Here is a 25,538-nt window from a genome sequence, read left to right as displayed (position 1 = left end):
AAACTCATAGGATATAATCCAGGTTTTGGAAATTACGTTTGAGATCACAATCAGAATTAGGAGGCTACAAGGAACGTCGTGATCATAGTTTAAGTTAGTTCTGAGGTGTCTAAGCCATTAGCGAGTTTTGATCAAAATTCACTAATGGTCGTATAGTGTCCAGAATCAGTAATATTGGGCATAGGGTGAGACTCCAATGAATTCATTAGTGGTGTCTTATAGTGGGTATGATGTGCCTAGTCCCTTAGTAAGTTTGTGCCAAAAGTTCTCAAGGATGTGTAGATTTTAAAAAATCATAGGATGAAATCTATGCTTTGGAAATTATGTTTAAGGGCACGGTCAGATTCAGGAAGCTGCAAGGAGCATAGTGGTCATAGTTTGTGTCGATTCTGAGGTGTCTAGGGCTATCATTAAGTTTCTATCAAAAGTCACTTATGATCGTACAATGTCCAGAATCAGGAATTTTGGATACGGGGAGACTTAGGAGGCTTCAAAAACTTCATTGTTGGTGTCTTAGAGTGGGTATGATTTATCTAGGCCCCTTAGTGAGCTTGTGCCAAAACTTGTCAAGACTATATAGATTTCAAAAACTCACAAGATGTAATCCAGACATTGAAAATTAGATTTGAAGACATGATCAGACTCAAGAGGTTGCAAGGATTGGATTAGTTTTTTATTTGAGTTGGTTTTGAGGTGGCAAGGGCTATTAGTTAGTTTTGATGAAAACTTTCTAAGAATTAGAAATGGCAGGTATAATTAGACTCAGGAAGCTTCAAGAAATCCATTGGTGGTGTCTTAGAGTGGATTTGATGAGCCTAAACCCCTCAGTGAATGTGTGCCAGTAGTTCTCAAGGTTGTGTAGATTTCAGAAACTTATAAAATGCAATTCAAACTTTGGAAATTAGGTTTAAGGGCTTGTCAGACTTAGGGGGGTACAAGGACTATCTTGGTTTGTATCGGTTCTGAGGTGTCTAGGGTCATTAACAAGTTTTGACAAAAATTCATTAATGGTCATAGAAGTGTCTATAATACAAAATGTTGGGCATGGTGAGACTCAAGAGGTTGTAAGGAATGCAATGACCATGGTTTGAGTTGGTTTTGAGGTGTCTAGGGCCATTAGTAAGCTTCCGCCAAAAGTCATGGATGGTCCTATAGTGTCTAGTGTCCAAAATTAGAAATTTTGGATATGGGGAAACTCATGAGGCTCTAAGGAATCTATGGTGGTGGTGGTGTCATAGAGTGGGTATGATGTTTCTAGGCCTCTTAGTGAGTGCATCAAAAGTTCTTAAGGCCGTGTAGATTTCAAAAACTCATAGGATGCAAGGACATGATTGGTTTTGGTTTGATTCAATTTTGAGGTGGCTTGGGCTATCAATTTATTTTGGTGAAAATTCACTAATGATCATATAGTGTTCACAATCAGAATTGTTGGGCATGATTAGATTCAATAGGCTCTAAAGAATCTATTAATGGTGACTTAGAGTGGGGTATGATGAGCCTAGACCCCTCATTGAACTTGTGCCAAAATTTGTCCAGTTTGTGTAGATTTCAGAAACTCACAAAAAGAAATCCAAGCTTTGAAAATTATGGTTAAGGGAATAGTCAGACTCAAGAGGTTACAGGTACACACTAGTCATAGTTTATGTCGATTTTGAGGTGGCTAGGGCCATAGTGAGTTTTGACCAAGACTCATTGATGGTGTACAATGTTCAAAATCTTGAATGTTAATTTCGTGAAACTCAAGAGGCTCCAAGGAATTCTTTGAATGGTATCTTAGCGTGGGTATGATGTACTTAGGCCCTTAGGATTATTAAGACCCGAAAGTTTCGGTGGGAATAAGATTTTAGATGTCGCCGATGCTATAGAAGATTGCCTTCGTTGAACATTTTGGCCATCAAAATAGGATTTAGGATGACAAATTAGTAGCAGTTGCATGTTAAATGGATTTTTTTAGGATGTGTGTAAATTTTCCCTTGTCGATAGTTTAGTGGCTCGGATTTTCGTAGTGGTTTCGACGGGCACGTGCTTTATGCGTGGACTCGTCAGGGGTATTATGGGACTGTGATGCGTGAATTGGTAAATACGAAAGTATGGTGGATGTTTGGGTAACAGTGAAGTTAGGTGTGTGATTTTGTAAAATGCCATAATAAAATCTAAATAATGAAATCAAACTCTTATCCACTAACCAAGGAGGTGATAACAAGGTGCACAATTATGGGAACAACTTGGATCTCCAAGGATATCCAATAGCTATAGGTTAAACCTTATAGGAATCATTATCAACACAAACAAATTAAGGAAATCAAGAGAATCTTAGACAAAGATAAATATAACAGGTTGCTCTTCGATCTGAAGAAGGCCAATGGCTTGCCACCGAAATCTAGAGATGAAAACAGGAAGGGAGACGAAAGGTGCCCATGTGGAAAGTCCACCGTCGAAAATAGATGGTACCAAGAGTGAGAGAAGAAGTTGAGAGAGAGAGAGGGAAAGCTAAGGGGTGTTGTCTATGATTGTTTATGCTTGTCTCTGAGTGGCATTGCCACATATGGATAGTGGGCAGGAGGGGTAGAGACAAGTAAGAAAGGGAGCAAGAAGGAAAAGAGTAGAAGGGAGCTTGTTGTTGGAGGAGAGCGGGAGGATGTTTGAAACTCATTGACGATGTTAGGTAGGGCTATGCATACATAGGTAGGGTGGTGGTGTTGTGGGGAGGAAGGAGAATTGAAAGAGGAGGGGAGTGGAGAATTTGTGGTAACAAGAGGGTGTAAATAGTTCTATTCTCTCAAAACTCCACTAACTCACCTAAACACAACCAAACAATACTATCCCACATGTGAAGATAGTTTAACTCTAAATTAGCTAAAATGAGTACAAATCGACCTCGATTTAAATCCACTTCATGCAATTAACATGACCACTCAATGAACTTTACCCAAACTTATACCAACTTTGACCTTGAAAACCCTAAATACTAGTTTGATTTAATTTAATTTGTTATCTAAATTTTGAAAGAAAAAGGGCAAAAGTCAAAAGGGCGCCTCTTTTTTACTGAATTGTTAAAGGGGTGTCATATGTTGATTTTTTATCAAAAAGGCACCTACTTCCTGTAAAATGACACAACTATCCTCTAGTACCGTTCTCATTATTATTCTTTCTCCCGTCTAAATCGGATGCGTTATAGTAGCTATGAAATTGTAGTTGTTATAATTGTGTAGCAGTTACGGTTTCGTAGCTACTACAAGGAATTTTCTTTTAAGACATTGTTCGGAGCATCAGAAAAGGATTTAAATGATTTTTTTGAGTTTGAAATCAGATTGTTACAATTCCACCCCATAATTAATTGTAAATTTCTAGATGAGTTTTGATTTGATATATTGTGCATCCCGTAGTTCAACCCGAGTTAAAGATATAGTTTCTTAAATTTTAGGGTTTAATATTCACATTATAGCAGTCATAGTTTAAAATCTCGAGCCGTATCGAGGTTTCAATCTCAGATCGGAATGATACAATTTCGGTGCTGTATCGTGTCGATATAGTTTCAGTATTATTAAATATAAAATATATTAAATAAAAATAAATAATTTAATTTAAATATTAAAAAATAAAAAATAAAATAATTTTTAATATATATATTAAATTAATAGGATAATTTTATTAGGTTTTAATTAATCTTATTTAAATTATCTCAATCATAGTTAGGAGTTAATTAAAATTATTAACCTAAATTTTTAATTAAATATTGTATGTTCCATCGTTCTGCTATAGTCGCGCATCCTGGACGAAGCCTCCGGAGGCGTCGTCGGACCGGAGCGAAGCCTCCGAACGCATCGTCGAGCTCAAGCGTATGTTCCATTGCAATCGTGCGTCCCAAGTGAACTCCGGAGCTGCCGCCAGTCTCAACAGAAGCCTCCGAAGGCATTACCGATCTTGAGGTCCCATGCGATGCCTCCGACGTCGATATCATTTGTGTCGGTGTCGGTTCCCTGGTGAAATGAGATGTTTCGCCTTATCGGGCAAAACTGCTCAAGATTTGAAAGCATGGTAGCAGCTACGGTTTCGTAGTTGTTATAACGTGATTGTTAAATCTAAACTTTAAGAGGTCATAATTTTTGACTCTAGTTGAACCACGTAATGCATAATATATCAAATCGAAGCTTGTTCAGAGATCTACAACTAATTATTGGGTGGAATCCATAACAGTTCAATTTCAGGCCTAGAAACATCGTTTAAAGTTTTTCGGGGGCTCTGAACAATTTGTCCTAATTTTTTTTTCCTATGCTGTAGTAGCTACGATTTCATAGCTACTACAATGTGCTCGACCAATTCAGCATTTATGCAGGAGATATAAGCAAGATAATAATGAGAATAGAACTCAAGGATAGTTGTGTCATTTTACAAGGGAGTCAGACTCCCTTTTGATAAAAAAAAAATCATTGTAGGACGTCCCTTTGACGATTTGGTAAAAAATGAGTGTTCTTTTGACTTTTATCCAAAAAAATTTATGATATGAAATTTTAAATAGGATAAAGTTTGATATCTAGTTTTTGTAGACTTGATTAAGTATAAGATATGAAACACTAAGGTTAACCAAAGTTTAAAATTTTGAGCCGTGATGAAGTTTTAGTTTAAGACCAGAATGATATGGTTTTGGTACTATATCGTGCAGTGCCAGGATACTTTTTTAAATCTAAATATATTAATTGAAAATTATTTTTATTAATATTTGATTGTTATAAATGCTTGCTATTAAGAACTATTTGAGATGTTGAATGTTTCGTTCAAGTTTTAATATTATCTCACGAAATGTTATTGTTGCTTATTAATTAAAAGTCAATTTTGGGTTAGTTGAAGTCAACTAAGTAGACACGGTAGTATCAAATAGCTTTGAATTAGATTTAATTTGGATTTATTTTGATCAGTGTAGAATTTTTTATTTTATTTTTTCACACTATTTGTTTCCTCCAACTTAGGGAGTTTTTTTTCTTTGTTTACCTCGTGAACAAATGAAAGAGAGAAAATAAATTAACCATTCTTTAGGAGTTTTTTTCCCTCTATTTATCTCATGGAAGAATGAACGAGAAAAAAAAACCATTCTTAAATAGGATAATATATATTTTTTTCTTATCTCTTTATGGAGGAAAACAAATTAATGATGAAATATGAAAAATGAACGATAAAGGTGGGGAAAAAAATTAAGAGAGGGTAAGGAATTGAAAAACTATGAAAAAAAATAGAAATGAAAATTAAAAAAAATGTGACCTCGCAGAGGCTGCTGCAAGGTCGTGGTAGCCTTATGAGGTTTACTTTTTTATTCGTTACCTTTGTTTTTCTTCCTATGGATTGTTTTGTGCACCATTTTCTTTTTACAACCAGGTTCTTATCGTTCACAATTGAGTCACAGAATGTTGATGTTGCTGCTAGTGTTGGAATCTATTTTATATTCAGTTTGGACCTGATTAAGCATAAGATTAGGTCACTCAGGTTCGCCTGGCTATTACAATCAAGCTTCTTGGAAAGAGCCATTGTATCCTAGAAGATCCTTGACCTTGTCGGGATCTAATTCTTTCAATTATCTTGTGACAGTGCAAGCATAACTGTTAAAGGTTTTGAAGGTATACGCCAATAATTCTTAACCCTTTGAGCACCTTTTTCTTGTTACTAAGAGGGGGCTCTAATTTAAGTGTGCATCACCCACCTGTTGAGAATTTAATACCAATTGATCTAGTTTGACCTTCTGTATTATATGTTATGCCAATTTAAGAGCTTATAATTTGATACTGTTCTGAGGTTGGCGGCAGCTTTGTGAAAAAAATTGAAAATGTCCAAAAACATGTTAGATGATCTTTTGACAGCCCCCCTAAATTTCAGCTCAATACTAATTGTGACAGATTGCATTATTATTATGCTTTGATTCTTGAACCAGCTTGGCATAAACAAGTATGCAAATGCTTTGGTAAAAGCTTGAGAATAGGAAGCTTTTTAATACACAAGCTTGAATAAAATATTTTGAGATTGCTCGGCCAAGTTCTTGTATTTTTCTAAAAACAAGCTTGAATACAGTCGAGCTTGGTATGCCTTGTATATTTGTCCAATGTTCATATTATTATTATTTTTTTTAAAATTGCAGCTTATAGAGAAAGAAGCAATTGAGTTGAAGAAAACATTTGGAAGCCCAAGGCGTTCGTTGATAGAAAATTCAGGGAATAGTCAACTTGATGAAATAAATAATATTCCTGTTTGTTCACCTTTGTGACCAGCTGAATGTATTCAGTTCAATTTTCCCTACCTGCGGTACAAGATTTTGATATAGTATGTTCCAATTGTAGTATCTGTTGCTCATTGTTATTACTCTGAGACTCCTTTTTGTATATTTAAGACAGATCTGTCCTGTTGACAGTATTAACATGCAGTACACCTGCTTGACTGTATTAATTTTTAAGATTTCAGTCGTGTTCTTTCTGGCCTTGTGGCATTGCCATTTTGTGTCAAAGGCATACTCAGGTCCAGAAGGCTAGCACAAATGATGATACAATGGCACTTTGACATGTAATACTTGTTTATATCAATGTGGACGAACGATGTTGATGCTCAATTGTTGGTGTTTTAATGAAGGTTGTCATATCAGATGTGACTGAATCATCATTCTCTTTCAAGATGCAAGTCTACTGCTGGACCTTTGTTTTGAATGGTTTAATGTGTCATGCTCTCTAAATTAAATTTAAGAGTTCAAGACAACGATTAAAGGTATACTAACGAAGACAATTTAAAAAAGCTTTATTTCCAATATGAATGAGAATAGAAGGCTTAAAGTGTACTTTTCCCAAATAAGTTTCCTACATTAAGCCTGGTCGAGGAATGTGGTGTGTTCCAGCTCAATGCCGACGATAGTCACGCCACCAGATAATATAATGCAGCGTCAATCTACAGTTCCACGTCGACGAGAAGGGCCTGAAGAAATAAATACTGAACGTACGAATTAGCGAGGCGTCGGGGATTCTCGGCGTGGCCACTCCGACGCTCAAGTCAGAAAGAGAAGTGGAAATGTGTAGAGAGAATTCAAGATGGTTGATTGTCATACCTGCGGGGTTTATATAGAGGTGGCGGGAGCGATATCCTCGGATCTCTTTGTTTGCAATTGGTTGTGGAGGCGAGATCAGCGGATCGATCTTATGACAGATTCCGAACATCTGATGGTTTAACAACGTGAGTTATCTTCCTTTGACGGCTAGGATCGTGCGGGACCAGGTAGGAGTACTGGGTCTCTATCCTAATCCTTGTAGGTAAGTTGTTAAGTTTGATGAAAAGGTCAGTGTGTTGATCTGTTGACATCTGTCCAGCAACCTGAGGTCGGAAGTGGGCGATTTGTATGAGTGGCCGGGATGTGCAGGTATGCCGCGAGCCTAGATGGGTTGATGAGCTGAGCTAGGTATGCCCCGAGCTCTCTATGTACGCCATAGTTGAAGGAAGTGATGCCGGGACCAGGTCATGAGGTCCAGGCATTGAGCTCTTATGTGATGTCGGTCGGCTGACCATGTCATGAGGTCGGCATACGATGTCGGGACCAGGTCATGAGGTCGGCATGTGATGCCGGGACCATGTCATGAGGTCGGCATGTGATGCCGGGACCAGGTCATGAGGTCGGCATGTGAGGCCTGTGCTTTGTTGAGCTTGTCGCAAAAGGGCGGAGTGTATATACCATTGTTCCAAGTATTGCGGCCTACGATGACTTTATAATGAGGTCGGTATATGAAATTAGTTTGACACTACTATGATCGTATAAGATCGGATCATATAAACACCGAGGTTAGGACGAGATCGGTTTATATCTTAAATCTTAATCCTGCGCCGACCTCTCGGTGAGGTCGGTGATGAATTATTGTGCAAGACCGAGCTTTGTAGGGGGAGAGGTTGAAGAGATCTGACCTCCTAATGAGGTCGGCTGTAGACTGAAACTTCGAGGAGGTCGTCTTAAGTATCAAGGTATGCGCCGACCTCTTAATGAGGTTGGCGGTTTGCTAGGTCGGTTGTTTGCTTGGGGCGCGAATATTGAACTCAAGAGGAGGAGAGGTCAGGACATTTTTGGATGAAGGCTAGGAATACCTCATATCTGGTACTGAGGAGTTGGTTGTCCTCTTAGAGAGGTCGGTCTTTCCTTGCCTTCCTTATGGCCTCAAGAGATCGGGATCTCTTTACCCTTGTTCCACGTCCTTGCCAGCGATTTTCCCCGGATTTTACTCATCATCCACGTCACCACGGATTATTCTCGCCGGATCACAAGCCTCCCGACCTAGTTTAGTCGAAGGAGACGTAGTTCGACTGATTGAACTTGAGTTAACCCGCTAATGCCTTCTCTTCGATCTAATTTTAATGAAGCCGTTCTGGTAAGTTTTCTGCCTTATTTATTGGCTTATCTATCCGTAGATCTAAGACTAGAGCTCAACGGCTGAGATCAACCGACCGTTTGACTTAAACCCTTCTTCTTCTTCGTCCCCGCCACTCGTGTCGACAAACCCTAGCTTCCTCCTCTTCTTGTTCCTTCTGCTCCTCTGCTTCCCGTCTTCCTTGCTCATTCTTCCTCCACGAGCCCCGCACTTTCCGTAAGTCCGTTTTCTTCCATTCAAGTGTCTCCTTAAATGTCTCCGTCAAATTGCGTTCTTTCGCCTTCGTCTACTTTTCCTAAACCCTAGTTTTTCCTGTGGGAGCGCCTGTTATTCCTCTTGCCCGCTGACCCTTCTGCTGATCCTTCCTTGGTTGCCTTCTCCGTTCTTTTCTTGGCCTTGACTTGGGTTTTGCAGTCCTCTTCTTAGTTCGACTGGTCATCGTTCTCAGTTCTACTAGGGTTTTACAGTCGCCTTCCTTACCGTAACTTTCCTTTTTCGTCCGGCCTGATGTCTGCGCCAGCCCCGTGGTACGAGACTTGTAAGTCCTCCATCTTCAGTGAGGATGATGAGATTCTACTTAGGGCCCAATACGACATTCCCCTCGACCATGAAATCCAAATTCCTACCCGTGTTCACGACCTCACGAGCCTCCCCCGGGGTACGTGACCTTCTTCCGAGGACAGATAGAAGGAGGCCTACGTTTTCCCTTGCCCTTTTTCCTCCAAAACCTAGCCTCCTACTTTCAATTTTCGCTTTCTCAACTTGCCCCGAATTCCTTTCGGTTAGCCTGCAGTGCCTCCATCATATTTAATGTTTACCAAATTCCTGTAGATCCTACCACCTTCCATTACTTCTTTTTCCTCAAGAAAGGAGGAGAGGGTGTGGTTTATCTAGCGGCCCGACCGGGTCACAGCTTTTAGACTAAATACCCGACCTCTCACAAGGGTTGGAAGGATAAGTATTTTTTCCTCAAACCTCCTCGACCTTATACCTGGCCCACCTTCTGGCGTCCAGAGCCCCTTCCCCAACCAAGTCTGGATCAGTACAGGTTGAGTCATACCTTTCTTACAGCTGATGAGATCTTATCCGATCTTAAGTTCAATGTAAATGCCCTGATAGCGAACGAGGCCCTTCTGTACAAAGCTGGCCTAAGTCCAAATAATATCCCCATGGATGCATCATTAAGTAAGTTTCTTTTGTATCCTCTGAGGTTCATTTTTAATACTAACTAATTTCTCTTTCTTCTGTTTTGGTAGGAGAAATCATGTTGAGTGCTTCAATGAAGAAGAACATAAAGTGGGACCTCACCACCACTGATAGTTGGTGGGTCTCTGAAGATGCTGTCGGGTCTTCAGCAGCTACTCCCGAAGAGGGAGACTTTGTCACTGTTGAGCCAGGGAGTTCTGCAGCCGCTGCTGAGCCAGGGACTTCTGCTGCTACTGCTGTTGAGCCCAGGAGTTCTACAGCTGCTGATGAGCCAAGGACTTCTGCTGTGGCTACTGTTGAGGATGGACTATCAGTCTGGCCCCCTCCGAGGACCCTGTCCACATATACGCCTCCATCGGACCTTTTGAAGGGGAGACCTCAGACATAGTTGTGGAATTGGACAACTATTCAGTGGCCGAGCCAACTCCAGATGCATCAGTGCCAGAAATCCCTACTTCTGAGACGGTCAGAGAAACTCGCTCTAAGAAGAGGAGCAGGGAGGAGGGGAAGAAGGCTTCTGAAGACCCGGGGAGGCCAGCAACTGTTGTCATAGAGATTCCTGAGACTGAGACTTTGGAGGATCAGGGCACCCCCTCTGCAGCCAGAGCCCTTGGCAATCTCTCCCCTGCGGTCTCTTCCTCCTGAAGTTCGGACCAAGCAGCGCCATGATAAAGGAAAATCCCTCAACCACTTCTTCCGAGACTGCCCCAGCTCCCAGTGCGCCTACAAGGCGTGAGAAGAAGTCCCGGGCTGCTCGTCCTCCTCGTGTTCCCCCTGCTAGTTCAGAACCATCTCCACGAGACCACTCCTGCAGGTCAAGCTGAAAGAGCTTGCACTTCGGTGGAGGACTACCGCCGATATGAGACAGAGGTTCTGCCCAAGCTGCCTAATGACTTGTTGTGTCAGTGCATAAATGGTTCTCTTGCCAAGGTATATCTATATTTCTTTTTCTTCTTTTTTATGAATTATTCCTAACCCTGTGGCTGCGTTATTGTGTTTGTCTTCAGGTTTTGAAGGAGTATCAGGAGCTTAGAACGTAGGGTCCCACGATTGGAGTTTGCAATCAGTCAATTGGAGGTTCAGGTGGCCGAGCTCCAGAGTCAACTAAAAAATTCTGTTCTTGAAGCAGAGATAGTTGAGGCTAGAACTGTTGTGGAGAAGGCTTGTTTGGAAGCTGAGGAGGCTCATGCTGAAGTTAACAGATTCTCAGCAGATTCAGTGAAAGATGAAGAAGGATGCCGAGCTCCAGGACTTCCCTCCTTCTTCTAGTTAGAGCAAGAACTACAGAGTTCTCAAGTTATTTTGAAGACCTCCCAGGGGGAAAAAGCCCTGGTTCAAGAGGAGGTGAGTCACTTACGGGAAGAAAAAACTAAACTAGAAGTTGATTGGCTGCCCAGCAGGAAAGGCTTGACCGAGAAAGATAAGAAGCTGCCCGTCAAAGGCAATCCCTAGAGTTACAATTGGCTGAGGAGAAGAAACTGCCAGATCAATTAACTTTGGATCATGAGAAGCTCTCTTCCGCCTCGGAGTTGCTTAAGAAAGAAATGGCCGACCTGAAGGAGGGTGAAGAAAACCACTGGGAAGAGAAAAAAGCGGTGTTCCTACGTTCTCCTGAATTTTATGAATTGCTAGGGGCGAGGACTAGCAAAATGTTATTACACGGATTTGATGGCGCTGGTAAGCAATTCATACAGTCAGGGCTGATACCCAAAGGGATCCGACTTGAGTTTTTTGGATCCTTAGAAAGTTTGGGACAGCCTTCCAGCCTCAGAGAAACAAGACTGATCACTTCTTTTACGAGACTTTCAAACTTGTCTTGACATATAAACTTGTTCTTATGTAATATTTTTTGGGTGTGTAGTAGTTGCACATTTTGGAACTAGTTCTGAGTTAGGAATTTTCCTTATTTGTCTTATTGCTTCCTGTTATTCATTTATTTGCTTTGATGACAGTCTGTGTGATTTGAGAAGGTGTTGAAAGGAACAGGTCTTTGATTCATATGACTCTTGCAAGGCGTAGGATAATACTATTAGTTCACATGCTTTTATCCCCTCCGTCATAGGTGTTTTAGAACTTCTCCTCTTAAATATAGTGTAGGGGCTACCTCTTTTCCTGATCTGATGTATTGCTTTTCAATTGAGCTTTATCAACGTTTCAACAGGTTTCTCTGGGAACCAGCCGAGCTCGTTATATCCTTGTTTTGCTTCCTTGCACTTTCTTGAATAGGTGTTTTAGAGATATCCTAAGCCCCTTCCCTATGGTGGGCTTTTATGACTTGATCTTTTGGTGTATTTATAAACACAGAGCCGAGTCTTCCTCAAAGATAGGTCTAAATAAGTAAGTAGAATAAGTCTGGGAATGGACTATTTCTATGACGTTTAGGAGATTTTGGATACCCTAATATAAGTAGGTTGGCGCCGCCCCATATACAACTGCACATATTGCTTTCTTGTATTCTCATTGGGTTTTTTAGCGTCCCGACTTCCCTTTAACAACCTTCCTTTCTTCCCATCGCCATCTCCACCGGGCACTTTTGTCGGTATATTTGCCGTTCCTTGCATACAAGTGCCTGCTAAATTGCATTGTTGCTTATTCTGATTACTTGGCCTGGTTTTGATTCCTTTTTAATGTCAACGTTTCGATCTGCATGGCTTCTTTATCTCCTTCAATTCCCTGGTTTAAGATCCACCGCAGTGTTTATGATCAGGACGCCGTCGGCCTGTTCAGGAGTCAATTCGAGATTCCTTTTGATCATGAACTTTATGTGCCCCTTTCTGATCATAGGCCTTGTCGACCTCCTACATGGCCATATAACTATTTTTTATGACCAGATGACTAGTGGCCTTAGGTTTCCCGTCCCTACCTTCTTCTTGGACTTGGCACGCTACTATCGCCTCAATCTTTCCCAACTTGCACCAAATTCTTACCGCCTTATTTGTGGTACTATCATTATATGTCGGCTGTATCAAATTTTGCTGACCCCCGCCTTATTTAACGCCTTGTATGCCCTGCGTCGGTTTGAATGCGGGGTTTTTTACTTCTCGGCTAGGCAAGGACTTAGTTTTTTGACTAAGTATCCGACTTCTCATAAGGGTTGGAAAGATTGCTTCATCTTCATCAGGCCTCCTCAATCCTATTCATGGCCTACCTTATGGGCGACCGATCTACCGTCAGTTCCTGCTTCAGGTCGGATACGTCGATCTCCTGCTTTTTTAGAAGCGTCTGCTAGACTAGAGGGATTAAGCTTCAATGTCACTGATCTGGTGGAGAACGAGGCTTTGTTACACCGAGCAGAGCTCAGTCCTATCCAAATCCGGCTAGGGGATCACTTAAGTAAGAGTTTCGTTTGGTAACTAGACTTCACTGTTGCTCATTAACATTCCATTTTCTTTGCAGGTCGTATCATGCTGAATGCTTCCATGAATAAAGTTCTTAAATGGGATCTAACCCGTCTTGAGAGCTTATGGGTGGCCGGGGATCCTACTGAAGATCCCGCAGCTCTGCCCCCGTCTCGGGTGTCTCCTATACCCCGACCCTACTAACGACACTCCTCATTCTAAGGCCAGAGACGCTGGATTTACTCAAAGCGCTTCCGGGCTAAAGAAGACCGCTATTTCCGAAGGCTCTTCGCGACCTTCCTCATCTAGGGATAATCGACAGAAGAAAAAGATCCGGCTTCCGACTGAATCAGCCGAGGTGGAGTTATTGAACAAGCGTCGGTGCTCATCCACTGCCGAGAATGCTAGTTCGGGGCCTCCCTCCTTGCCCCGACCTCCGACCTCTCGGAATAAAGGCCGGGGGTGTCTTGATAAAGGTTTGAGGGATGAAGTGCCTTCTCCCTCTCTTCTATCTGGTGCGGTGGTGGCTGATGAGCAGAATATCTTGGAACCTTATGTGCCCCACTCCGTTCCGGTAACGGGCATGCAAATTGACCCTGGGAGTCTATTCTCGCGTACTGTCTGTGAAGCTGCTACTGAGCGCCTTGAAGCTCATCAGAGGCTTCTTCCTCAGCTCGGGATGGTGGAACTGAGTGAGCACTTATATGAATCCTATATCAAGGTATATCTATTTGCGTTGGGGGTATTTTACAATACCGTGAGCTAACTAAATTTCTCATTTTGCAGACCGGTATGGAACAAAAAGCTTTGCACCGTCAAGTGGTCAGGTCGGAGAAACGCATCGCCCGGATGGACAATGAGATAACTCGTTTGCGGGCAGAACTGGCCGACCGACCTCCTATGCCTCAAGGTTTGTCCGAGGCTTTGCGGGATGTGGACTTAGCTCGGGCCGAGGTGATGACGGCCCAAAGCGCTCAATCAAAAGCGGAGGAAGAGGCTCAAAAAATGGAAGGCGAAGGTCCAAGAATTATGTCATGCTAAGAGACAACTTCAAGAATCCTGCCTACAAGCGGAGCGCTTGTCTGCGCAACGAGAGACCGACCTGGTTGGGGCCATAGATCAGATTCAACTGTTGAAGGCTGACTTTGCTAAGGAGCGTGAACAGTGGGTTCAGTCAGTTATCAGAAGCTCGTACTAAAGAAGAACAACTTATCTCCGAGCTCAACGCGGCCCAAGTGGAGATGGAAGATATGCAAACGAGGGAGGAAGCTCGGTTTGCAAAGCGCCACCAGGCCTTCCTTTCTTCGCCCGAATTTTATCATTTGGTCGCTCTAAGGGCCGGCAAAATGATGGAGTATGGTTTTGACGGTGTCATTCTCCAATTCATGAGGTCGGGCCTTATTGCTCGGGATGCCGACCTCAGTTTTCTGGATTTAAAGGCAGCATGGAACGCTTTACCTGAGGTCGTCCGACAAGATTTTCCTATTTCGGATGGGGTTACCGAACCCGAAGCTCTGGATGCTTCAGTTAGCCAGGTGGAGGTGTCCATGATACCGGCAGATCTCCCTCCTGCTACCCACGTATCAGAGTCTATTGACCTTCTTGCTTCCAAAGGTCAGGAGTCGGCTGCCGAGGTCTAACGAACCTCGGCTTCTCTTTTTGCTTTACTTTCTTGCTTCTATGTGTTTGCATGGTTTTTTGTGTTTTTTGGTTTTTGATGGGCTGATCCAAATAACCCTCAGAGCTCCTGCTTGGTGTCTTTGATTAAGTTCTTTTGCTTGGTCTGAATATAAATAAACATTTTGAGTGTGATTGTGTCCGATATGCATGTCAGTCGTTCTTCTGGGGTTGATGTCTTTACTCATCCGAAGGATCTATTTTACCCTTTGGACGGGCGAGGTCCCACTTGTTTGAGCTCTGCTTCCAAGCGTTACGGGTGAGATGCGGACCAAGGGACCTTTCTTATTTTTCATGGTCCTTGGGAAATCATTTCTCGAGCTCGGCGTAGCCACGGTTGACCGTCGTGGTTGTTTCTCGTGGGTACCTACCTTCCAGACGTGTTCTTCGAGGCCAACGTCATCGTCTCTTTTTCGCCCGTGACCCTCTGACGCTTACATGACAAGACCTGAGGAGGTGCCATATTACCACCTTTCTCGTTTGTCATTCTCCGTGGAGTCTAGGCCGCGTAGGTCAGCTTTTTAGGAACAGCTGGTCGCTTTTCTTTTTGTTCTCTCTGTGCCTTGCTGGCCTTGATCGGTGGTTAGGGTTGTATGTGCGGACGGTGTTGGCCCGTGGCCGATATATATTAGGGAGATTATCCGTTTTCCTCGTCATCTGCGTTCTGCTCCGATTTTGGGTCTTGGCTCCCCAGTAGGTCTAATGGATGACACCTTTAAGGAGCGCCTACAGCGGCTTAGGGAGAAGAGGGACGAGGCCAAACAGAAGTCGGGGCTTTGGGCTCTACGGGCGACCATGTATGGTAGTGCGGTTACGAGAATTGAGAAAGAGCGGGATGAAGCAACCTTCGAAACAAGCGACTAAAGCAAAAGTTAACTGAAACTATCAGAAGAGTGCATAAGCTCGAGAAAGACGTTGCTGGGGCTTCTGAGCAAACTAAGAAGTATCAGCAAGAACTGACCAGCGCCGTCCAAGAGGTGGAGCGACTCGAGAAAGAATACCATGATGGCTTAAGGAAACTGTATGCGTTGGAGGATGAAATGCTATCCGATGGTCCAGCTGATGCTTCGTCCTCTGGCCAAAATGATTAGGATGGCGGCGATGGGCTAGTTGTTGGCCCTCTATCCTAGTTGTATTTGACCGGGGATATCTTGTTTTATGAAATGTATCTGGCTTCGTGCCATTTGCGTGATGTGTACCCCATGGGGTTTCAAGTTTACTTGTAATTTTATTCAGCTAGAAGATATCGTAAGGCTAGGTCCTTGGGTGCGGAGTGCGGGGGATAACCTCTTCGCTTCAGAGATCCCACCTGTTGTAAGGCTTAGTTGGCGAGCGTGGAGCTCGGGAATCCAGCCTGTCGTAAGGCTAAGTCATCGAGCACGGAGCTCAGAGTTCGGGAATCCAGCCTGTCGTAAGGCTTGTTGGCGAGCGCAGAGCTCGGGAATCCAGCCTGTCGTAAGGCTAAGTCATCGAGCACGGAGCTCGGAGTTCCGGCCTGTCGTAAGGCCATGTTGGCGAGCGCGGAGCTCGGGAATCCAGCCTGTCGTAAGGCTAAGTCATCGAGCATGGAGCTCGGAGTTCCCGGCCTGTCGTAAGACCATGTTGGCGAGCGCGGAGCTCGGGAATCCAGCCTGTCGTAAGGCTAAGTCATCGAGCACGGAGCTCGGAGTTCTGAGTTGTCGTAAGGCCTGTCGTAAGCACGGAGCTCGGAGATGTTGGCGAGTCGAGCGCGGAGCTCGGGAGTCCAGCCTGTCGTAAGGCTAAGTCATCGAGCACGGAGCTCGGAGTTCCGGCCTGTCGTAAGGCCATGTTGGCGAGCGCGGAGCTCGGGAATCCAGCCTGTCGTAAGGCTAAGTCATCGAGCACGGAGCTCGGAGTTCCGGCCTGTCGTAAGGCCATGTTGGCGAGCGCGGAGCTCGGGAATCCAGCCTGTCGTAAGGCTAAGTCATCGAGCATGGAGCTCGGAGTTTCGGCCTGTCGTAAGGCCATGTTGGCGAGCGCGGAGCTCGGGAATCCAGCCTGTCGTAAGGCTAAGTCATCGAGCACGGAGCTCGGAGTTCCGGCCTGTCGTAAGGCCATGTTGGCGAGCGCGGAGCTCGGGAGTCCAGCCTGTCGTAAGGCTAAGTCATCGAGCACGGAGCTCGGAGTTTCGGCCTGTCGTAAGGCCATGTTGGCGAGCGCGGAGCTCGGGAATCCAGCCTGTCGTAAGGCTAAGTCATCGAGCACGGAGCTCGGAGTTCCGGCCTGTCGTAAGGCCATGTTGGCGAGCGCGGAGCTCGGGAATCCAGCCTGTCGTAAGGCTAAGTCATCGAGCACGGAGCTCGGAGTTCCGGCCTGTCGTAAGGCCATGTTGGCGAGCGCGGAGCTCGGGAATCCAGCCTGTCATAAGGCTAAGTCATCGAGCACGGAGCTCGGAGTTTTGGCCTGTCGTAAGGCCATGTTGGCGAGCGCGGAGCTCGGGAAGAGGTGAACAATTCATTTTGGTGACAGGATGAGGTCGTCGGCCTCGGAGCCAAGTGGGCTTTGAGGTCGATATTTATTGAGAAAGCTGAAATACATCATAGATGTTTATTACAAGTAGCAAACGACATGAAATTAATGCTAAACATAAATTTCAAAATGCAGAAAGGGAACTGGTACTGTCCTTTTTAGATACGATATGGTCGTAGGTGAGTGGCGTGCCAGGGCCTCGGCAACCCTTTTTCTTTGGGATCAGCTAGGTAATATGATCCTCCTGCAAGCCGGCTGGTAACCCGATATGGCCCTTCCCATTTAGGTTCGAGCTTACCCAATCCTTCCATGGGTGTCCTCCTTTTCCAAACGAAGTCCCCCACGTGAAACGAGCGAGGTCGGACTCGTCTGTTGTACATTTGACCCATGCGCCGTCGATAAGTACTGAGCCGTGTGTTGGTTCTTTCCCTTGTTTCTGTGATGAGATCGAGCTCGGCTGCTCTGCGAACAGCGTTTTCTTCGGTGTTGTCATAGGTCTCCACCCGCACGGACTGACATCCTATTTCCACTAGTACCACCGCTTCTCCTCCATAGACAAGATGAAATGGTGTCAGCCCCGTGCTATCTCTCGGTGTTGTTCTGTATGCCCAGAGGATGTCGGGGAGTTCGTCCACCCATGAGCCCCCTACGTGGTCCAGCTTTGTCTTCAATCCTTTGACAAGCTCGCGGTTGACTACCTCGGTCTGCCCGTTACTTTGTGGGTAATATACCGAGGTGAAGGCTTGCTGTATCTGTAGGCCCTCACACCATTCTTTTATCTTTTGTCCCTGGAACTGCCTTCCGTTATCGGAGACCAACTTTCTGGGAATGCCGAAGCGGCATACAATGTTTTGCCATAAGAACTTGAGCACATTCTTCTCTGTGATGTGTGCTAGGGGCTCGGCTTCTACCCACTTGGAGAAGTAGTCGACAGCAACCAACAGAAACTTCTTCTGTCCTGGCCCTAGTGGGAAAGGTCCCACTATATCCATTCCCCACTGATCAAAAGGGCATGATACAGAGGAGGTCTTCAAGAGTTCGGCTGGTTGGTGAGTCAGGGTTTGATGTTTCTGACAACTCATACAGGTGCGTACAAGCTGCTGTGCATCAGCTTGCATAGTGGGCCAGAAGTAACCGGCAAGGAGCACTTTACGAATCAGAGCTCTTTCCCCTCCATGATTGCCACAACATCCGTGATGTATCTCTCGCATCACGTAGTCGGCTTCTTCGGCAGTGAGACATTTGAGCAAGGGGCGAGAAAAAGCTCGCTTAAATAGTGTATCTCCTACCATAGTAAACCGAGTGGCCCTTCTTTTGAGAATCCGAGCTTGTTCTGGGTCTTCCGGTAAAGTACCTTGTGTTAGGAAGGAAATGATAGGTGTCTGCCAGTCTTCTGGTCGGGAGGATCGCGGAGCTTGATCTATCTGGGCGATCAGTTGCTCCTGTACCATGGGGTCGGAGTTTTCCCAAGTGGTTAACGCGCTGGCCAGCCTAGCCAGCTCGTCGGCCTTATGGTTGTCTGCCCGAGGTATTTTCTGAAGGGTAACTTCTTGGAATTGGGCCTTCAAACTTGCTCCCCGTTGCTAGCGGTGCGTCTGGTGTTAACCATCGTGTCGTCTAGCTCAGTTTTCCCATAGACGGCGTCAAAATATTCTGGCTCAATGCCGACGACGGTCACGCCATTAGGCAGTATAATGCTGCGTCAACCTGCAGTTCCACGTTGACGAGAAGGGCCTAAAGAAACAAATACTGAACGCACCGGGATTAGCGAGGCACCGAGGATTCCCGGCGTGGCCACTTTGATGCTCAGTCAGAAAGAGAAGTAGAAATATGTAGAGAGAATTCAATCTGGTTGATTGTCATACCTACGGGGTTTATATAGAGGTGGCGGGAGCGATATCCTCAGATCTCTTTGTTTGCAATTGGTTGTGGAGGCGAGATCAGCGGATCGATCTTATGACGGATTCTGAACATCTGATGGTTTAACAACGTGAGTTATCTTTCTTTGACGGCTACCGGGACCCCGGTAGGAGTTCTGGGTCTCTATCCTAATCCTTGTAGGTAAGTTGTTAAGCTTGATGAAAAGGTCAGTGTGTTGATCCGTTGACATCTGTCCAACAACCTGAGGTCGAAAATGGGCGATTTGTATGAGTGGTAGGGATGTGCAGGTATGTCGTGAGCCTAGATGGATTGATGAGCTGAGCTAGGTATGCCCCGGGCTTTCTATGTACGCCATAGTTGAAGGAAGTGATGCCGGGACCAGGTCATGAGGTTGGCATGTGATGCCAGGACCATGTCATGAGGTCGGCATATGCCGGGACCAGGTCATGAGGTCGGCATATGATGCCGGGACCATGTCATGAGGTCGGCATACGATGCTGGGACCAGGTCATGAGGTCGGTATGTGAGGTTTGTGCTTTGTTGAGCTTGTCGCAAAAGGGCGGAGTGTATATACCATTGTTCCAAGTATTGCGGCCTGCGATGACTTTATAATAAGGTCGGTATATGAAATCAGTTTGACACTACTATGATCGTATGAGATCGGATCATATAAACACCGAGGTTAGGACGAGATCGGTCTATATCTTAAATCCTAATCATGCGCCGACCTCTCGGTGAGGTCGGTGATGAATTATTGTGCAAGATCGAGCTTTGTAGGGGGAGAGGCTGAAGAGATCTGACCTCCTAATGAGGTCAGCTGTAGACTGAAACTTCGAGAAGGTCGTCTTAAGTATCAAGGTGTGCGCCGACCTCTTAATGAGGTTGGCGGTTTGCTAGGTTAGGTTGGCTATTTGCTTGGGGTGCGAATATTGAACCCAAGAGGAGGAGACGTTAGGACATTTTTGGATGAAGGCTAGGAATACCTCATATCTGGTATTGAGGAGTTGGTTGTCCTCTTAGAGAGGTCGGTCTTTCCTTGCCTTCCTTATGGCCTCAAGAGATCGGGATCTCTTTACCCTCGGTCCACATCCTCGCCAAGTATTTTCCCTGGATTTTACCCCTCATCTACGTCACCACATGTTATCCTCGCCGGATCAAGAGTATAGCTGTTAATTTAGATTGAGTCCGTCGAATTGATTCGTTTTGTCAAATAATTTAGACGGGTTAGATTGAAATTTTATAATTTCATTTTAGGACGGGTTCAAATGGATTGATTTGTCTAGGTTTGTGATTTGTATGGGTCGGTTTGTGACGAGTTTGGATTGGTTCGTAAATTGAGATTTTTTTTTAAATTTAAAATTAAAATATAAAATTTAATAGACTAGTGGTTTGATCCATTTAAATTATAATTCAAATTTAAAAATTTTAATTTGATTAATTTAAATTATAATCTAAATTTAAATATTTTATTATTTTAATATATTTTTATGTTTTTGATAGACTTGTGGGTTGGCTTGTTTAATTCACAATATGTCTTGGGTTGGATTGGGTTGAAGATTTTTTAACCCATCAAATTAGTGAGTTAGTTCTGTTTTATTCCACCATATGATGGGTTTCTAGGTGGATTGATTTGTCTATCATGAGTTGATCCATTTGACAATTTTACCTATAAGATTGAAGGGGTACAATTTGATTTCTTGTTCCATCAAGTTGATTTGAAGGCAATAAACAAGTTAGTCAAGTTAAATTTTATAATGTTTAAGTTTGACAAAATAATCAAGTTAAATTGAGTTTGAAATGAATGAAGTTACTAGAATGATTGTTTAAATTTAATTTGTTTAAATGTTATTGAATTTTCGATGTAAGTTTATTTAAAAAAATTTATTATTTTAAATTTATTTGATTGATTAATAAAATTTAATAATATAAATTTGTTTATTTATTTTAAAATTTTATTTATCATATTGATGAAATTTTTATTGAGGTATCTAATGTATAAATTTTGTTTGTGAATATTAATCAACGATTTAAATAGTTTCTTTAATTAATTTTTTATATAATGAAGGAATATAAATAAATTTTTATCAAATTAAATATTAAATTTATTTAAAAATGTTTGATTTATTTACCCTCCTAATTCGAACAACTCAGGGTGTGGCTCAAACGGGGTACGAAGGATTTCAACGGGTAGTGTCCTGGGCGGCGGACTGTCTTATAATCAGTCCGTCCGAAAAGGCCCAGACTTCCGCTCGGCCCGTACTCTCCGTCCCGACCGATCTCGCTTCCTTCCCTCGTCCGCCGGCGGCGCATCCTCCTCCTGTAGTCGTGCGTAGGTATTTCCTTTCTTTTCAACTCTGTTTAATCGTCGTTGGTATTCTTCCGTTCTCGGCGGCTGGTAGTCGCCAGTTGGCCGGCGAGGGTTTTGTTGCCATCTTAATCATCAACATGAATCAATGTCTTTTCTAACTTTTTTTTAAATTTTTTTGTTGTTGATGTTTATATGTTTCTGCTCATCTGGAAATGTTTTGTTTCTGGATAGATTGAGTTCGAGTCATGGATATTATCTCTCAGCTACAAGAGCAAGTGAACGCCATGGCCTTGCTTACCTTGAATACCTTTGGAACCTTGCAGAGAGATGCTCCCCCTGTCCGTCTATCACCTAATTATCCTGAGCCAGCAGCTAATGCTTCAGAAGAGACCATTGACATTATGGAGCATCCAAAGACAATGAGCGCCGCACTAGTTGAAGCTGCAAAGAAGGTCTTTTTTTCTTCTGATCTTACTGGATTGCAGTGAATTTCCCAGAAATTGTGCACTCTAAGTGTCCTACGAAGTCGAAAATTTAGTGATTGTTATGGATATGTCTTAGTTTCTTGTGTGGAAAATGGGACAGATTAAAACGAGTAGATGAAAACCAGAAGATGAAATTTTCTTTCTAATTTTTAGTAATTGTTCCGGCCAAATACTGTGGATGGTCAAGCCACCGGTCAACAAACTATCCTGACCAGGCGCAAAGGAGAGGTTGGACTGAAGAGCTGAACCGAAACCGAACCTGAAACACACTTGAAGAAAGAGGTTAGACTGGCGGCGGGGAGTCCCGGCAGGCCACTCCGACGCTCAAGTTAAGGTTCTGGTGAGGATAAGGAGAACGAAAAACAAATAGTAGCAAGAGTAGTAAGAGTTTCAGAAATCAGACCTCGAACATGGTAGTGAGCTGATCTTTTTATAACCTGTATAGAGATTCTTTCTGCAGGGTAGGATGACATCCGCTTCTTCGCATGTGGCCGCCTGCCACAGAAGGAAACTCCTCTCCCTTCCTTTTTTCCTTGGGCTGTATATGCAGGAAAAAGAGGCTATAGAGACTTTCCCTGTGGGGTAGGGTGACGTCTTCCTCTTCGTACGTGGCCGCCTGCCATAGAAGGCAACTCCTTTCCATTCCCCTTCTATTTTGGCTGCATATGCAGGGAAAAGGCATCGGAGGAGATCAGGTCTGGCACCGACATCTTCCTTTTGACGTTATGTGCAGAGCTAGGAGGCTAGCGGGAGACCACGTCTGACAACTTGATACGCCCTCCGTACGGTGACGCAGAAGGGAGGGTATCAGAGGGGACCAAACCTGTGTTACTTGCAGGCAGGTCCTTCTTTGGGATATAGTACACAAGGTTAGTGTGTCAGAGACCCAAAGCCAAGACTCGTGGTGAGCCAAAGTGAGGTGGAGTGGAGTGGCTGAGACAGTAGACTTGAGATAGTCACGACAGGGTTGGCCAAGCAAAGGGATAGCTGAGATGAGGTTGGCCGAGATGAGGGCAGCCGAGATGAGGTCGGTTAAGACGGAGCTGGCCGAGACTAGGGGCAGTCGTTGGCCGAGACGAGAAGTAGCTGAGACAGAGTCGGCCGAGACTAGGGGCAATCGTTGGCCAAGACGAGAAGTAGCTGAGACGGAGTCGACCGAGACTAGGGGCAATCGTTGGCTGAGATGAGAGGTAGCCGAGACGGAGTCGACCGAGACTAGGGACAGTCGTTGGCCGAGACGAGAGATAGCCGAGACGGAGTCGGCCGAGACGGGGTTAAGGTCATGTTGACTTGTGCTTACACTTCAGCTTGGACCTTGACCATCAGAAGACTCCTGACCCTGGCCTACAGGAGAGCCACGCCATCTTGACCATCCGTATCAGTGATCAATGCCATACTTTTTTTGTTCATTGATATATTTTCTTGTGCCACTCTGTAGCCTTATCCGGTGTTTTAAAAATACTCATATACTTTCAAGTTCTAACCTGAAGTAGTATTGTCTTTTCTAGTTCATTACTGTATCCGCTTTATTTCCACTAAGCAGAGTGTTTCTTTCATAGCAGTTTGATGTCCTTGTTACTGCCTTGCCCTTATCAGGGGAAGAGGCTCAGCTCAAAAGAATTGCAGAACTCCAGGTAAAATGAATAATTTGGCTTAGTCTTCACAGTTCACATTGAAATGAATTGGAGTTTTGGAAGGCTAAACAACACATCTCTATGTTACTACTACTTTAGTGAGCTGAAATGTTTGGTTATCACTTGATTTTCAGGCAGAGAATGAAGCAGTAGGTTTGGAGCTTCAAAAGCAACTAGAGGCTGCAGGCATGTTGTGGTTCTACCATTCTAGTGTGGAGTTTTTCAGTTTGATTGCTTGTACTACTTCAAATCATATTATTTTTTATATGATGGTTTATTTGATCTACAGCCATGCACTGTGTTTTATGATATCTGGACCAAAGTTTGAGAAACTAGCATTGGCTTGCTTTTGTATGAAAATCACGATAAAATAAAGGTGGTTTATGCTTTGATATTTCATTTTAATGAAAGATTATAAAGATAGAAAATAGTTGTTTTCATATTCTCATTGCAACTACTAACTTATTCACTGAAGAAAATGAACGAAGATTCCAGTTTCTTTTTTCTTCATGCCTAAGGTATCCTTTTCCTTATTTTCCCAGCCTACTACCCTCTTGTTGATTCAGAAATATTAATACTTGAGAAGTCACATAGAATTCAGAAAAATTGGTGTTACTCTAATACACTCTTTGGTAACAGAAGCATACCAAAGATAGGCTTCCTAGTGTTATTTTGTTGTTTTTGTTTGTTAATTATCACCTACCAAAGTGTCCGATGTAAAGTAATTCTTCCTACAATTTACTATTCTAACTTGTTTAGCTTTTCAAATGTAAGGTACTAGATAGTTGATTATTATAGGTAATATGATATATGTTTAACTTGCAAATGGTATGTAATGGTGTTAAATTGTGGAGTTTCGTGAATTTAATTCTTTTTGGATAATTTATCTTAACACAGAGAAAGAGTTGAAGCAGGTTCAGGAGCTCTTCAATCAAGCAGCAGATTACTGTTTGAACCTTAAAAAACCAGATTAATCAAATTGCTGGTAAGTTCATAATATGTTACTTTTTGATGGCCACCATTTCCTTATTTCAACTTTATTTACCATGCTGTTTGATTTTACATTTTGGAGAAGTGTTTAGATGGAATTCATTTAGTATTGCAAGCAGATATTTTAAGGGCATTTCAATAATTAGGATGGTTTATTTGTGGGTAATTTCTCCTCCAATGCCTTTAAATGACATCTTATTTGTGGGATATGACAGCTTTAATAGTTATTTAAGGTGTGAGGCGTCCAAAAACGCATAGGTGCTATGGGGCCTGAGGCGCATGACGCAAGGTGAGGCTCACACCTTATTGAAATAAGGCGTTCTGGTTATAAATTTTTACAATTCAAACAGGAATTTCTGTCAAAATATTTCACTAACAAAACTATAGTCCATAAAATATTAAACAATATTGTAAATATAAAATTCACTAGTAAAATAAATATGTTTTGCGCATAATTCAAATTAATTTTTTTTTGCAAATATCTAATCATCAAAATCTTCATCATCTTCCTCAATCATATCATTATTATCATTACCAGATGTTTTAGATTTGTATTATTGAATTTTTATCGATTTCCTTAAGATTGATTTTTTTTCTCCTCTCACAAGACGCACGCTTAAGGTGCACAAGCGCAAGAGGCTCGCCTGACTGCACCTTGTGCCTAAGTGTAGCCAGGCGAGCACCTTTAATAACTATGTCAACCTATGCTTCAATTTGAAGAATTTTTGCTTCCTCCTTTTTTCCATCCCTCCATCTTGTCTCATTTGTTCCTTAATACATTAGTCGAAACCTTCTCTATTAGACATGACAAGTTGACATCCATATGTTCCAATTATTTAGGTTTGGCTATGTTTGCCATTGAACCATATCTTAAACTATCGCTAGAAATATCCACTAGTAATGTTATTGTGAATATTGTTGTGACAGTTTTTCATTGCTCATTAAATCCTTCATCTTTTCCTTCTAAGCTTATTAATAATATCGGGTGTTGATTAATGATTGTAACAATCTATTCTATTCCTTCAATTGACTTGTCTTATATATAGAAAAGTAATTGATAGTATATAGATCTTCCCCTTGGCCTTCTATCTTTTTCTTTTGTATTTGGCTAGAAACAATCAATCATAGTTGGGTTAAGATGGTCAGTTAAC

General features: G+C 43.1%; 2 protein-coding genes across 4 annotated transcripts in view; both read left to right on the top strand.

The window, feature by feature from the left end:
• The window catches only part of LOC141848479 (DNA gyrase subunit A, chloroplastic/mitochondrial-like), a 51,275-nt gene extending 44,735 nt beyond the window's left edge, over positions 1 to 6,540 (top strand). The window contains exon 18 of the mRNA XM_074736511.1: positions 6,125 to 6,540. Coding sequence (XP_074592612.1) covers positions 6,125 to 6,250 — 126 coding nt within the window. The 3' untranslated portion in view covers positions 6,251 to 6,540. The remainder of the gene's footprint in view (positions 1 to 6,124) is intronic.
• A 14,600-nt stretch (positions 6,541 to 21,140) lies between these two features.
• LOC141811822 (mediator of RNA polymerase II transcription subunit 21-like) lies at positions 21,141 to 24,663 on the top strand. Of its 3 annotated transcripts, none has more exons than XM_074699879.1 (6): positions 21,141 to 21,303; positions 21,510 to 21,730; positions 23,323 to 23,397; positions 23,532 to 23,583; positions 24,295 to 24,382; positions 24,603 to 24,663. In XM_074699879.1, the coding sequence occupies exons 2-5, from the start codon at positions 21,524 to 21,526 to the stop codon at positions 24,369 to 24,371; spliced, it is 411 nt and encodes a 136-aa protein (XP_074555980.1). In that variant the 5' UTR covers positions 21,141 to 21,303; positions 21,510 to 21,523; the 3' UTR covers positions 24,372 to 24,382; positions 24,603 to 24,663. The 3 variants fall into 3 exon arrangements, with proteins under 3 accessions (XP_074555980.1, XP_074555982.1, XP_074555981.1); XM_074699881.1 differs by having other exon boundaries at positions 23,326 to 23,397; positions 24,603 to 24,654; XM_074699880.1 differs by having other exon boundaries at positions 24,621 to 24,639.
• Positions 24,664 to 25,538: the final 875 nt, after the last annotated feature.

This window comes from Curcuma longa, chromosome 17, assembly GCF_044706935.1.
Source record: "Curcuma longa cultivar G26 ecotype Majalengka, Jawa Barat chromosome 17, ITB_CL_G26_1.1, whole genome shotgun sequence".
Taxonomy (NCBI): Eukaryota; Viridiplantae; Streptophyta; class Magnoliopsida; order Zingiberales; family Zingiberaceae; genus Curcuma; species Curcuma longa.
This window is presented reverse-complemented; position numbering and strand designations above follow the sequence as displayed.